Genomic DNA, 15,462 nt, shown 5'->3' on the forward strand with positions numbered 1-15,462 from the left:
ACTAAGTTTCACATTCTCCTAAAGGTAGATTTCACTCAACTGTTTTCCGTATCTGTACACGCTAAAAACGAGTAACCCCTTTAATGATTGAAAAGTAACTCATCTTTTGAAAGCGTACACATATCCTCTTATAAAACCATCGACAGTCATGATTGTACTGCGGTTGTACTTCTTTTCGCTAGTACCTCAATCGAGGTACTAAATTAAAGGAATAAAGCGCAAGTGCAATCATGTCTATCGGTGGTGTAAGAGTAAAAATGGTTCTCAATGACATGGAATTGGGCACCTACGAGAAATCCGTTAGATTTATTTAAAAAATCCCTATTTTTGTCAGATTCTCAATTTTTAGACCAAAGCAAGGTTTCTCATTCAATCGAGTTTATGTTAAAAAATAATCGGTAGAAGCTACTTCAATCCTATATGTAAGTGTTAGTCTCAATGATTCAAAAAATACTAAACTAGACTTTCGGATAAATAAAAACAAAGAGTTTACAAATTTCTAAAAATAGTATTTTTCAAGAGTCAAATCAACGTTCAATTTCCAAACACGGATCCATCCTATTCGGGCTTGCATTCTGAAAAAAAGAGAAAACTTGTATTAGACAAAATTCAACACACTCCCACTCCCCGGGAAAACTCACTATCGGACGACTTCCAGCCGATGTAAGCACCGATCCGCTTGTTCTCCACCACCAGCCAATCATACAGCGGTTGGAAGTACTCCAGCAAGGCGTTGGCACTCATCTTGCGCTGTCCGGTCAGCACCTCCATCGCATCGGGCCACGGCTTGGACGATCCCATGGCCAGCATCTCCTTGATTGCATTGCCAGCATTCACACTCTGGTAGATATCACAGTTGTTCAGCGTCTTCTCCGGATCACCCTTGACGTACTCTCCGGCCAGCTCGCAAGCCGATCGGTGGAACTGGAACTGGACGATGTAGGAAACCAGGTAGCGCAGGTATTCAACATCGGACGACACGTGGTACTTGGCCGGGGCGTCAAAGTCCTTCTCGGTACGGACTACCGGGGGTTCAATACCGGAGAACTTGGTGCGCATTTCCCAGAACTTGCAGTTGTATTCGTGGGGTTGAATTTCGCCGCGGAAGATTCCCCAGCGGTACTTGTCGATGGTGTAGGCAAATGGCAGGAAGACCAACTTGGACAGGCCCGATCGGTAGAACTGGTTGACCTTGGCATCTTCGTCCAGGGTGAAGTCCTTGAGGAGACCGATGGTTTGCAAGTGCTTCGGAGTCGAAACGGACAGAGACAAAACATCGCCGACGGCTTCATGGAATCCGGGGTTGGCTCCCTCGCGGTACATGCTCGGTTGGTGTTGGTACTGGAGGAAGTACTGGATGTGTCCGAGTTCGTGGTGAACGGTGAAGAAGTCTTCCATGTTGACGCGGCTGCACTGCTTGATGCGGACATCGTCCGTGCGGTAGAAGTCCCAGGCACTAGCGTGGCAGACCAGCTCGCGACCGTCGGTTGGCTTCTCCAGGATGCTCTTCTGCCAGAAGGATCTGGAAAGGTTGCGGTGATTGGAGGTTTTTGGATTGGAGGAAATGTGACTTGGACTTACTCAGGCAGCTTGGTCATATTCAACGAAACGAAGAACTCATCACCCATCTCAAACATCTGAATCGGGTTGTAGCCCTGGCGGACCATCTCTTCGGTGACGTCCAGCTGACGGCTATCCGGGAAGGGAGTAGTGATGTCCGCTACGTTATCCCAGGTCTGAGCCCACATGTTACCCAACAGGTGCATCGGGATGGGTCCCTTCTCCGATACTACGTCCTCTCCGTAGCGTTCCCGAAGCCTGTGGCGAACGTAGGCATGGATCTGCTCGTACAGTGGGCGGATTTCTTCGATAGCAGCATCAACCTGTTCCTCAAAACTTTCATCCTCGTACGCATGCAACCAGGCTTCAGCTCCGGAGGTGAAGTCTGTAAATGGAACGTGGGTTAGAGGGAATTATGTGGAAAACTGCGTACTAGAATACTCAACTGTTCAACTCAGCAGCCTCCTTATTCAGTGACACGTACTTCTGGAAATCCTCTCGGGTTGGAGCTCCAGCAGCATTGTACCACTCGATCCAGTAGTGCTTCAGTTCCTCCGGGTCACGGCTTGTGGCAAGAATCTCGGTCAACTCCGGCTCCAACGAGAGATCACACTTCTCGCGGATCTTGTAATCACAAACCTTTGCCATGGCGTAGTTCTCCGACATGCCTGAAATGGCATCCAACAGCTGGGAGAACTTCTCCTCGGACAGTGCAGCGTAACCCAGGTCAGTCATCTTTTCGATCTTGCGCTTCAGGTCAGCATCCTTGAAACTCTTGTAGTCGAACTTTCGCAGTTCACGGGCGACCTCCTGCGAATTGAAAAATGAGAAATTAATTAGGCGCTAATGCAGTTTGTGCTTAATTAAGCCCCGAATGAACCTTCCAAAACCGAGCATTGTCTTCGGACACTTGCTCTGATCTTTGAGCAGTATAGTCATTGATATCGGATTCGTAATTCCAGGCAGCCTCGTTCTCATCACTCGTACGCTGCACTACCAACGGCTCCACCGAGTCTAGAAAGGCAGCCGCATTCAATTGCGCGTATCTCACATTCCACGGTGCCACAAATGCCGTATGGCAGAGTACCAATATCACTAGCAATAATCGATTCATCGCCTCCGAAGAAACAAAAAACCTAATCAATAATATCACAGCCTGAAGATCACATGCTCCTTTTTGGTGGGCTCACACGACCAAATCTCAACGATGACTGACGAATTCGACTGATCATCACGGCTACCTACAGTGCAATCTCCCACGGTGCGAAAACTTATTCAAACATAGCGGATTAGGGTAAATATTACAGACGGTGCTGTTTTGAAAGAGAGGGAGGCTCTTCTGTTTGGAATCGATGCAATCGAAAGCTGACTTCAAATAGCAAATAGATACTTGAATCGACCTCCCGGCTATCTTGTGGACAACTAATGACGAGGGGAAATTATGTGGTGACCAGCTTCCCCTTCAGATAGATGTTTTACCATCGCTCCAACGACTGGGATTGAACCCACACCTATGGTAGTTAAGCACATTCACTCATACCACACAACCACCAGTGCCGTCAAGCTATGGGAAAATGCTGATCATGAATGAGTTAACAACTTACTAATAGAACAAACAAAATTACATATCAACCGGCATGGTCCCGAGCTTAGAACAATCGCGTAGGAACCAAACGAGCATTGCTGAGTCGAGGTGAACCCCTAATCTGCATGCACCGGCAACCCACCCGCACTTAATTTGTAATTCGCTGCAGCCTCATGCATTAAGTCGTAAACATGAACACGCTCCTCACTTCGGATGAAGAACGATGACTTTCCGGGACGTCCGACCGTTGCACTATCGCACGGCGGTAAATCTTGGGAAAGATTTAGAGTTCCGCAAAAGTAATCACGCCGGAACGTGCCTTGGTAGCCCCAGAGCTTACGTGCACTCGGTTTGAATTATTAATTTGCGGGTTTTAAGATACGGATCAAAACTGTAGATATACCTACGTGATGACCACGACCACTTTCGGTTTGAGGTGAATCCAGTTTGATGGATGCAAGGTGAGATCCAGATAGTCGTCGTTATTTTAACTGAGCGATTGTGATATGCGACAGATGATTGAAAAAAAAATAGCCCACTCGAGAGGAGACAATTGCGATGTCGTAAACATCGATAAGATGGCTTATTTATTGTAAACAACAATCAAGAACAATTGGCTTTCATCGAAAATAGAACTATTTGGTCAATGTCTTTTGATTGATTGGAAATGTTAGGCAATCGGAGAAGATGGGAGTTATGCCATATCATTTGTTTTCATGCCATACATAATACATTTGAAACTTAGCTGCGCAGTCTGTTGAGAAATGGAACATCTTGAATAAATTTGAATACAAAATTGGCGCTCTGGGTCACTCGGATGCCATTTCCAGCAAATAAGAGCGATGTGCAGATTTCGTTCATTCCAAATTTCGCTCATCCATGTCGGTGTACCAGTTTACTATGAATAGAGCGGTCAATGTTTCGTATTTTGGGGTTTTTTTGGCTACGATTCTCTATTTACTCTAGCACTCAGTAAATTTGATGCATTAATATTAATGCAAATATTGATATCGTATATTGATGCAAATATTGAGAACGAAAATATTGATGCAGAATACACAAAAATTATTTCGCAGAATTATCTTTGGCTACAGTAGCAGATGGGGCCTGATCCTGGTGGAAATACAATAATAACCCGACTTTGTCAGCCCCGTTTTTGAAAATCTTTTCTAATGTTCTACGAAACCCTATTATATTGAATGCGTAAAATCCGAATGCTAACTATTTAAAAAGCCGAGTCTGATAGTTTTTGGCTCACTGATTTAAATCAGTTGAATTGGCCACAGGAGTTTTACGGTATTTGCGTGACTCTTATATATATGTGATAACAGTTTTCTCCATATTGATAGCAAATTAAAATTTGTATATGTAGGGGAAATGAATGTAATGTCGGCCCGAATGCCCCTAATTTGGGCCCGTACATAAATTCAGCAATGGAATAAATTTTCAATTGAGACCAAAAATATCCATTAGTACCGTCACAATGACTCGTTCAGCTAGATAAAACTGATCCATAGGCCAACATTAGAGCCATTTTCCCTATGTTTAAAGCTAGAAAATAAAAAGTGATTCTTTCTGCAAAATTCTCATTTAGCTCACTCATCAGAATGCAATCGTAAAATACTCAGCATGAAAAAAATAATAAGTGAGAAATCAGCCACACTACTACACTCAGAATAATTCATGTTAAGCTCAGCTGTCTGTTTTGCTCAATTCTGCGTTCATCGAAGAAAATAGAAGCAATGCGAATACGAACGAAATCAGTGCGGCTCGCACAAGCTGCTGTTCGTTTCTGATGTTGTATGCGTGTGGGTGAGTATTAAATGCAAAATGAAACGATTTTCCCCATGCTTGGCCACAAGAAAAACTTTTATTAAATTTCAAAAAAATTAAACAAACTTCCATTAACTTCAGCTAAGTCTCGCAAACTAACGTTCCCCATTCTACGAAATTTTCTGAAGCTCTACGAGTTTCTCCAAATTTATATTGAAGTTTCTAAATTCCTGCGATGTCCCCTAAACATCTGCAAAGCCTCTGAAGTTTTAAAAAATTTAATGAAGTTAAAGAAAAATCCTTGAAACTCTTCGAATTTCTACAAAATTTGCTAAATCTCTCTAAAGTTCCATAATTTCCAACAATGTTTGATGAAGATCTACTAATTCTCTGAACGCTCTGAACACACAATTCTTTGAAGCTCTATGAAGTTCACTGAGCTTTTGCAAAGTTTGCGAAGCGTTTACAAAGTTTGCCTAAACTTCTATAAAATGCGGCCACTTCTAGTAAATTTTCAGAAATTCTATAAACTTCAATGAATGTCTACTAAAAAGTATCACGAGTATTATTGAAGATCCATGAAGTTCTTTTAAATTCCACAAAGTTCTCTTTACTTTTAACAAGTTCCCCGAGCTTCTACGAAGTTTTAATAACTTTTACGAATTGCTCTTTGGAACGATCTCGGCGTAGTGGGTCATTCGTGACTTGTCTGGGCGTGCGAGGTATAGATGCTACCTCACATGCACAGACAAGTCACGAATGACCCAAGAGCGTTAAAGTGACTATGATAAGAAAAAAAAAGCCAAGAGCAAGACTTCGTAGAAGGTCTCTGACCTTCTGGGAAGACTCAGTTTTACAAATCTGTAATGTTGAACATCTTCTCCCGCCCAAATCTCGTCGATTTAGGTGAAGATTTTTTCTAAATACACCTGGTATATCTGGGTTGAATAACTTCCACTTCAAGCCGAAGAAACGGGTATAATATTTAGTGAGAATTTTGTTGTGATTCCTCGATTTGATTGATTCTCTTCATCGACTTTCTCTCTTGATAACCACTGCTATGCAAACAGATTTCGTGCTATTTTAACCACATACACACTTATAAAAATTGATGTAAATTTAAGTGCTCTGAGACTGACATATACGAGCGTCAATTTTGACATAAAATTGAGTCATAACAGACGCGAAATTCAGCTCTATCAAACGTACTTTCGAACTTTTCAGTCTCGGAGCACTTAATTTTACATGACATGTTTGTTTACGTCTCATCCTTTATGTCAAAGATGGATTCCGTCACGTGTAATATTAGGTATTTCTAAGTGTGAAGTTTGATAAAGGAGGTTCTAATCTATCGTCCAAAACGTCAAATACAACAGGAAAATGTTTTGCTTCTGAGTTATCAACGAAAGAGGAAATCGATGAAGAGAATCAATCAATGCAGATAGGAGCTTTTGAAATGTTTATCTAGATTTCTTTTTATCTTTTACGCTACCCTTATGGAATGTGAAAGAGCCAAGGGGAGGGGCGCAATACTGAGGGTTCACACCCTGAACAAAAATACTAAGTACTGCTCTGTACGGCTAGGAAGGAATAAATATGAAATATAGTTTTTAATTTTGAAGTAAATTTCTTATACTTTCAAATTTACGCCTGGTGCCCAATTTTTCCCATTGCTAAGTTACAAGTTCGTAAATTATGGTCTAAAAGCCTACACAAAATTCAATAACTTTTTTTCTACAAAAGATACTGTAATATTGTGTATTTTGTCACTATGTTAAACTTACTAGAACATGGCAAAGCCGTAAAATGGAGACCAAAAAGTTGATGAGAAAACCATTTTTTGAGGTACTGTTGGCTATTTATCAATTTTATCGCGTCATTAGGACTAATGAATGCTAATGGATATCTTTGGTCGCTATTGAAAATTTAGTCGATTGCTGAATTTATGTATGGGCCCAAATTAGGGGCATTTAGGCCGACATTACATCCATTTCCCCTAATTTGAAAAATAAAAAAGGTATCAATTAGGCGTCTTTGGCAAAGGCATTTTCTACAACTTTGTCGAAGACACCAACCCAGTATATTCAATAGTTGAAAAATAAATTTTCCAAAGAAGCGTAGTAGCATATTGAAAAACTTCACTGAAGATACCATATCTCTAAATGCCATAATAAAGGAGCTACTAATTAGGCACACGAAAATTACGATTTCAGCCCCTGTGTGGTGCCCTCAATTTTTTTTCGAAAAATTTTTCACACACACGTATTTTATAACTTTTTTTTTCCTTTGATATCTTTTCCGTCGATCTTGTTTTCCGTGCTGAGCACCAATGCGACCGACGCCAGGGAGGCAGTTCCCACACCTGGACCCTACCTATCGACCCATCAACTCATGAACCGGGGACCAACGGCTTCACTATCCTTCCGAAGCTAGGCGTGAACAGAGATGTTATGCCTCAGAACATCCCGGCGGCGTCGACTGGGATTGAACCCAGGCCTGCTGGGGTGAGAGGTAATCACGCTTTGGATTCAGCAGCCGTTTGAATTTTTCGGAGAATCCTTAGGGATCCTTAAGGAAGATCACTTACACTTGTAAGAAGAGTTCCAGGAGTACTTCAAAGGAATTCGGAGAAGAGTTGTGACTAGAATTTTAAACTTATTTTGAGGAAAATTGTAAGGAATTTGTGAGGAGAACTACGGGGAAACCCCAAGATAGTTTTGACTGTACTTACAAGGGAAGAAGAAGAAGGAAATTTTTAAAAGAATTCGATGAACATTGTGAGGATGATTTCAACGAAATGTTGAGGACATTTTCATGGGAATTCCACGGAAAATTTCAAGGGAATAAAATTTTAAGAAAAATTTAAAGAAAATACTTCGGAATTCCTAGATGTATTCCAACGCAATTCCGGTGATAATTTTAAGAGCATTAATAGGAGAGTTTCAAGGGGCTTTAGAGGAGCATTTCAAGGAGGATAACTTCATGGGAACTTCGAAAGAGCGCTTAGCGAATGCCTATAAGCATTCCACAATTGAGAACTTTCGATGCCTGTACCATTTTTGCATTAGTTTAATTGTGTGGCAAGTACAATCATACTCTATGCCCAGGAAAGTCGAGAAATTTTCCAACCCGAAAAATTCCTAGACCGGACCGGGAAGTGAACGCAGACACCTCATCTCTTGCTTTGTAGTTGCGTCTTTACCAACAGCTGAAGGAGGCCCTATATAACCAGTTAATTTTACATTTCATCCCGGAAAATTCTGAAAATTTACAGTTGTAGACCAGCAAAACCTGGAAAGCTCAGATAATTGTATTCATCAAAATGAGTAGACACCCGAGCAGAGAATGAAACCAACTTAAAACAGAATTTGATAATTTGTGTTATTAAGTGTTCTTGATAGCATGTTTTGACAACCGTGTGGTCGAGTTAATCGTGTGGTCGAGATAAGTACTCTAGATAATCTAGATAAGAATCTAGATAATAACAAAAGGAGATGTAAATGTTATATAAAGAATAAAAAAAAATATAACAAATCAATGTCTGCGTATTGATATTAGTATTTTCGGTGGTAATAAAAAATATAAGAAATCGATATTCCTATGGCAGGAAACACACAAAAAACAAACATTTTCAACTTCTATTAAATTTTCATACTACCGTACTCTAACGGAACTATCCACCTACCCTCTTCTAAAAAAGATCATTCTCTAGCTAATAAATTATCACACTAAAGCTTCATGTTAGCATTTTCCAACCAACTCTGAAAATCGCTAACTTCGCGTATGAAGTAACATAACAACACTTTGAATGTAACAACTCTAGGTGGAAGTAACCGTCAACAATGCTGATGATGGTACAGCACGCAACAACCACCCTACTGCCTTCTCTCTGAGATGACCAAGTTGGTCATGACGAGAGGAGCAACACAATAGTTGGGTAAAGAAGAATTACATTATAACACACCATCAACTGGAAATGCTCTCGCAACGTGGGGCTTTAGGTAGTGATGAAAAAGTCGCTAGAAATATTCCACAGCCGCAGTCAGTTTATGAGCAAAAGAGGGACGCACATTTTTGCCTGTAGACTTGTCTCCATACTTCAAGTCTCCGCGTACATCGTACGGGTTAGGCAAAAATGTGCGTCTATCTTTAAAAACTGTCGCATTAATGGCCTTTCGCTCATTTTCAACTTCTATTTAATTTTCATACTGCCGTACTCTAACGGAACTATCCACCTACCCTCTTCTAAAAAAGATCATCCTCTAGCTAATAAATTATCACACTAAAGCTTCATGTTAGCATTTCCCAACCAACTCTATTATTTTAATATCTATATAGGGGAAATGGCTCTAATGTTGGCCTATGGATCTAAGCTCATCGCTAAAAATCTACTATTTATGAAATTTATCTAGATGAACGCGTCATAGGGACGGTACTTAATTTTGATCGCTATTGAAAATTTAGTCGACTGCTGAATTTATGTATGGGCCCAAATTAGGGACATTTAGGCCGACATTACATCCATTTCCCCTATATAAAAATTAATTTCTTTCTGTCTGTCTGTCTGTCTGTCTGTCTGACCCTTATAGATTCGGAAACTACTGAACCGATCGGCGTGAAAATTTGTATGCAGGGGTTTTTGGGACAGGGTCCCAATGATGGTTCGACACCCCCTATGCAAACGACGACCTCCTATGCAAATGAAACAAATTTCTGCATAACTCGAGAACTAATCAAGCAAATGGAACCAAATTTGGCATGTGGAGGTCATAGGTCATAAGAGGTAGCCACTTAGATAAGAGGGGGGGGGGAGGGTACGTACAATATAGCATGCTTTATTTTTAATTGGCGCATAAATTCAAGCTAATATTGAATCCCGAGGCTGGCCGGGCACACTATTATTCCTATCTAATAATTTGCTAAATTAAAAATTTCTACTACACACTTAAACAGAGACCCTGAGTTCGGTAAAAAAATCCGTTTTAGATCGGTAATGCTAAAAATTACAGATGTTTCGATATTTTCTCGCTTTATTGCTGAAAACTGTAAATGAAATGATCGGATATCGGTAATTTCATTTCAATTTAGTAAAAACGGTAAACATTTTTACCGGCAGGTCTGTAAATCAGCTTCATCACTGACATTGGTAAAATATTTTACTGAAGTTTCGGTAAACAAAGCGTTCCATTACTGAGTTCGGTAACGGTCTCGGTAAACGCCTAATCCACCATATTGTGATTTTCGATCGACTTTGAAAACGTTCGTGTTTGTGAAAAATAAAAAGGTGAAAGTATGGAGGCTGTTATGCAACACCAAGATGAGCGAATCGTAGATATTTTCCGTAAGTAATTAATTTTTGTTATCTAAATAAATACCAATTACAGATGGCCGATGTTGTTGCTTGTTTTTTTCTGTCGGTCCAAGTTCCATTCCCGTTGGCGACGATCTGAAAACAGCATTTGGAATCTTCATCCAATGCTTCCCTGTTTTCAGTGTATCGCCGAATCCATCCGACAAAAACTTGTTTTTGTTCATTGGTGGAGCAATTTGCAACACTAACACATTTATCCCGACGGCAGCCAAATTTTTGCATGGGTTGCAGTGACCGCCACCTTGAGACAATATTAAAGCAAATTACAGTTGAGTCGGTTAACCTTTTTTAAAAATTACATATCTCTCGGTAATTTTCGATTTGCATATCGTCCTCAAAATTACAGTTCTCGGGTAAAGTTGACTAAAAATCGAGCAATGCACATCGGTAAACGTTACCGATCGTTCGGTACATCCAGTTTACAGATTTTTCGGTAATGTTCTCGATTACCGAAAACATTACCGGCCGTTAAGCTGTTGAGAATTCGGTAAATGAATTACCGAAGTCGGTGTTTTTTTCTAAGTTTGTATATTCGCATCGAACATATTTTAACAGACATTAATGACAATGTTAAGAGACAACTGAATGTTGAAAAGTTTTAATACAACATGTTTAAATATGAGCTGAGAAATCGACCAAGCCTACGCAACATAAATAACAATATTCGACAATGCATTAGTAAAAGTAATAAAGACGAACAGGGTGACATCAATGTTATATCAATTTGTAAATTCAACTCGCAGGTAGATTAATATCAACGATAATAAAAAAATGTTTTAAAATTACTGCAAAAATCATAACTGTCTTTGTGATGTTTATGAAATAAGCAGCAAGCATCCTGATTTACATCCACAGAGCTATTATTTTAACAAAATTCACTGCATTATGTCGTAACTACTAGAATTGATTAGATAACAAGTTTATTCTGACTCAAAAGAAAGTAAAAGTTTAAAATAGTAGCTTTTAGTGCGAAGTGTAAATGTTCTTTTCATCAAATACCAAATTATGTTTTCAATATAATTTTAAGAAACAGTGAAATATTATTAAATTATGAATTCAACCTTAATTTAAAAAAATATTATCAAAATTTGTTATCAACATTATCTTAAAAACATAATTTGATACAATTTTAATAATATTTTGATATCTGACTCAGCTCGTGCAGTGGGATCTGGTCACGGGTCAAAATTATTCCCCGATGCCCAGGAATTCCCATCAGCCATCAGTTATTTCCCGATTCCAAGGTAGCCAAAAATTTCCGGGAAATGAGCTTACAAATCAAGATTGTGAAGAGCTTTGAGTGGGTTGGTTTATTTCCTTTTAATTCCGTTATAATTGCTTATCTTTTGACAGATACGCGTATTTCGTCTACTACTTGCAGACTTCATCAGTGCCAAGTACTCAACACCACTGTTGGTGTTGGGTACTTGGCACTGATGAAGTCTGAAAGTAGTAGACGAAATACGCGTATCTGTCAAAAGATAAGCAATTATAACGGAATTAAAAGGAAATAAACCAACCCACTCAAAGCTCTTCATAAAGGAATTCCGTTAAGAGGTTCGACAAATTTAAAGGATTAATCAAGATTGGTTTTTTAATAGGTCTATTGGTCGATTGAAAACCCATCAACTCTTTTTACGTACTACTTGAACATCTGATACATACAACTCACTCACTTCAAAGAGTGAATAAATGATCGTATACTTAGAGGGATACACATTTACAAAAGATCAAAAGAAAATTACAAAATTTTGGTGAATATATCAAACAATGGTACTTCTGCCAATTCATTCTAATTGATAATTATTGCTATTTTTTCAGCACAAACCTAAATTATCCCCTATGAATTCCACAGATCCCCTAACTAAGTACAAACTATTGCCTATCTCACATGGAAAGTAAAAAAAAGAACAATCAACGCCTGCCTCACGTTCACCCGTTAGAAAAAGTCAAAATAAAGCTTGAAGCTGCAAATAGGAAATAGTAAAGAAAACAATGTACAAGTAACTCGCGCCGAATACTGGTATTGATGAAGTTTACTCCATTAGCGGCATGGGAGAGAAAACAGCAAAACAGAGCCGCCCAGTTGAACCAATCAATTAGTGCTGTTGAGTTGTTGCCGTTGAACTGATTATACCGTATTAGCATACACTATTATACCTACTATATTACAAGTATTTAGTACGTCAACCCATTTCCTGCGAACATATCCACATTTATTTTCAATTCCTCCCAAACAAGCACTGCCCAACGAACCGTATAAGTACAACCCAATTCGCAACATCCAGAACAATTACCGCACTCGCGCTTGCACCGCAACGAAACACTAAAGCAACGAAATTTCATTTAATCTCAGAAAACCAGAAATTCAGGTTCATCTTCCTTCTTGCTTCCTTTCCAGTTGGGTAGCAACATCCAACACCAACCCACTAACAGGTCAAATCCTTCTCCTCAGCATTCTCTTTAAAATTCCACCCGACGGAAAACTCTATTATTCGATTGAACCGGCTCAATCATCCTCTCCATAATGCTAATTACGCGCGCACTTGTTCACTTTGTTCTCTTAAAGTATTCTGGTATCGATCGGTCAATTATTAATTAGAACTTCCCTCATCCCACTCACGATCTCAACTACCACGACCTACCTTGAAATAGTTGGCATTGCGCGTCTGGATCTCGTTGCGCTGCTTCAGATTTTCCTCGATCAGATTGGACTCGTACGCCCAGGAAGCCTCGGTGGCTTCATAGTTCCTGGCCAGAATCTCCCGTTCCAGATCGTTGACGTACTTGAGGGCGGCAAGTTCGCTCTCCTCCAGCTCCTGATTGGCAGCACCAGCCACCGCGATGATGGCTGCCAGCACCAGCACTAGAAAGTGCCACAACATGGCGACTTGGGCAGGTTATCGAAAGAGCTAAACACACCGGACCGCGATCGACACGGTACTAAACGCCGCTGCCCCGGTGCCGCCCGTTTTTTATAGCCTTCCGCCTGCTGTGGCCGATGAGAGAACGCAATCTCTGAGAGACCGAGGGACGATAGACCGGTCTCAGCAGCGCAGTTGGTTTGGTATCTTTACGAGCGATGGCATCAAACTTTGTACCTGTGAGAGATTCTGCTTGGTCGTCGTATTCGCGGGTCATTGATTGCTGCAGGTGCGGGGGTGGCTCATGTATGCTAATGAGGATTTTTTTCTTTCTTTGCAGCTTATTTTCGGGCGAATTGTTTAGTTAACAATAACGGACCAGTGACAGCCGATAAAAACGAGTGGTGACAGATGAAAAAAAAATGATAATCAAGACGAGAAAATGGCCATCTTTGTATTCCATTTTTTTGCGCCCGATGCAGGTGTAGGATTTCTTTCTATATATGATTATATAATTAAAATGAATGCCTAATTCCTACAGTAGGGTAGGTGAGCCAGTAGTGAAGGAACTGATACAGTTTATATTTTGCCGTTAGATTATCAGCTTCAATAGCATTTCCCTGAAATGGAAATATTTAAAAATAAATAACCGATCTGCATTCAATTTGTTTACGTCAATCCATAGTTTCCAATCTCTGTTTAGCTAGAAAAATATTACAATGCGATTAAATTGTAAACATCTTTTTTAACTAGCCTTCCATTAAGGTGAAAGTGACCTAGTGAGTAAATAAAAATTTCAAACGTGTTTTTATCTGAGACATCACTTCAGATTGGAAAAAGTTCTCGTTTTTTTGTGTTTAATAATAAAAGGAAAACATCGATGAGAGCTTTTTGCAATCTGAAATTATGTCTCAGAGAAAACCATTTTTGAAATTTTAATTTACTTACTTGGTCACATTCACCTTAATAAGAACACTGTTTCAGTAGTTGCTAACATTGATTCCTATAATAGTGGAACGTATTGGATTTTAATGGATTCCACTATTATAGGAACACTACAGGTGGAATGGAGTAAACATCGTAAGAAAGATTAATGGTTTTTCTGTAAGTGTTGGGCTAATTTAAAGTTTAAAATATGCAAATGTACTTTATTTTTGCAGAATCACCGATGAAAATAAATTTATCTGTGTTAAATAATCATGTTTGTATTACTCCATGCGTGAAGTTAACGATTTACATAGTTGGAGATGCTTATCGTCAGATATCAAACTTAAAGTGGTCATTATATACGACAGATGAGGAAATGAGAGCATAGAGTTGATGGATCCATTATAGTACGGCAGTGTGAAAATTGAATACAGAGAGTAGAAAGTACGCAAAGGTCAATTTTCAGGAAGAAACAAATCGGGTTGATCATCTCCTTTAAAAAACTCCCCCTCGGCGATAATCTCTTTTGCCAGTGGTGGCGGGGGGGAGATACCTCTCACAATCCCTCCCCAACAGAGGTGTTGGTAAAGGAGATGATCAACCCGATTCGTAACCTTCCTCAAAATTGACCTTTGCTCGCTTTCTACTCTCTACATATACTGCCGTACTCTAACAGAACTATCAACTCTATACTTTCATCTCCTCATCTATCTTTAAGATATCTGACGTTAAGCATCTCCAACTATGTAAATATATTTGGTTTTCCACCATTATTCCGGCATAACCCAAGTAACACAAATTCATAGAAATATGTTGAGTAAACTGCTTTACAACCAACACCAGTCATATAAAGGTTACATAAACTGCTATAGAACATGTGTGTTGCTTGGGAACCCCTATACCGCAACTATAGGTACACCAGTATTCAGTCATTCCATAGCAAAACGATATAGTGGTTCCCAGAATTTCGTAAAAATTGGTAGTTTTATTCCTTATCGCAAAATATTACACCTGTTTTTACCATTTCCATGTTAGGGTGGTCCAAAAAACTGATTTGTTTCAAAAATTTGGATTTTGTTTTGAAAAACATTGAATGTATTTGTTTTTTTTTTATAGTTTTCATTGATTGTGCAATATGTTTTTATATTTTCCCTTGAAAATTTAGGCTTTTTTAGCGAATAGCATAAAAAATCAGTGATGTGATGTATTTTTTTTTTCGTTTTCGAGTTATATTTTCTTTGAAGTTATCAAGTTTTGGGTTTTCGCTCAAAACTCCTATGCGACTAGACTACCATGCGTCGTGATCATGTTACAGTCGCTATAAATCAATGACTGCGTAATAAGATAAGATCTTCGAGAAAATTTTCAGGTTATAAAGCCCC

The 15,462-nt window shown here is 39.4% G+C and overlaps 1 protein-coding gene across 1 annotated transcript; it reads right to left on the reverse strand.

Annotated features, from left to right (window-relative positions):
* Positions 1-511: 511 nt before the first annotated feature.
* Positions 512-13,192, reverse strand: LOC135702464 (angiotensin-converting enzyme-like). The gene is made up of 5 exons (XM_065223499.1): positions 12,935-13,192; positions 2,007-2,370; positions 1,582-1,945; positions 642-1,522; positions 512-575 (listed from the first exon to the last, which is right to left on the reverse strand). The coding sequence occupies exons 1-5, from the start codon at positions 13,172-13,174 to the stop codon at positions 559-561; spliced, it is 1,866 nt and encodes a 621-aa protein (XP_065079571.1). The 5' UTR covers positions 13,175-13,192; the 3' UTR covers positions 512-558.
* Positions 13,193-15,462: the final 2,270 nt, after the last annotated feature.

The sequence above is a fragment of the Ochlerotatus camptorhynchus genome, unplaced genomic scaffold (assembly GCF_037179485.1).
Source record: "Ochlerotatus camptorhynchus isolate MF236.1 unplaced genomic scaffold, CSIRO-AGI_Acam_v1.1 ptg000017l, whole genome shotgun sequence".
Taxonomy (NCBI): Eukaryota; Metazoa; Arthropoda; class Insecta; order Diptera; family Culicidae; genus Ochlerotatus; species Ochlerotatus camptorhynchus.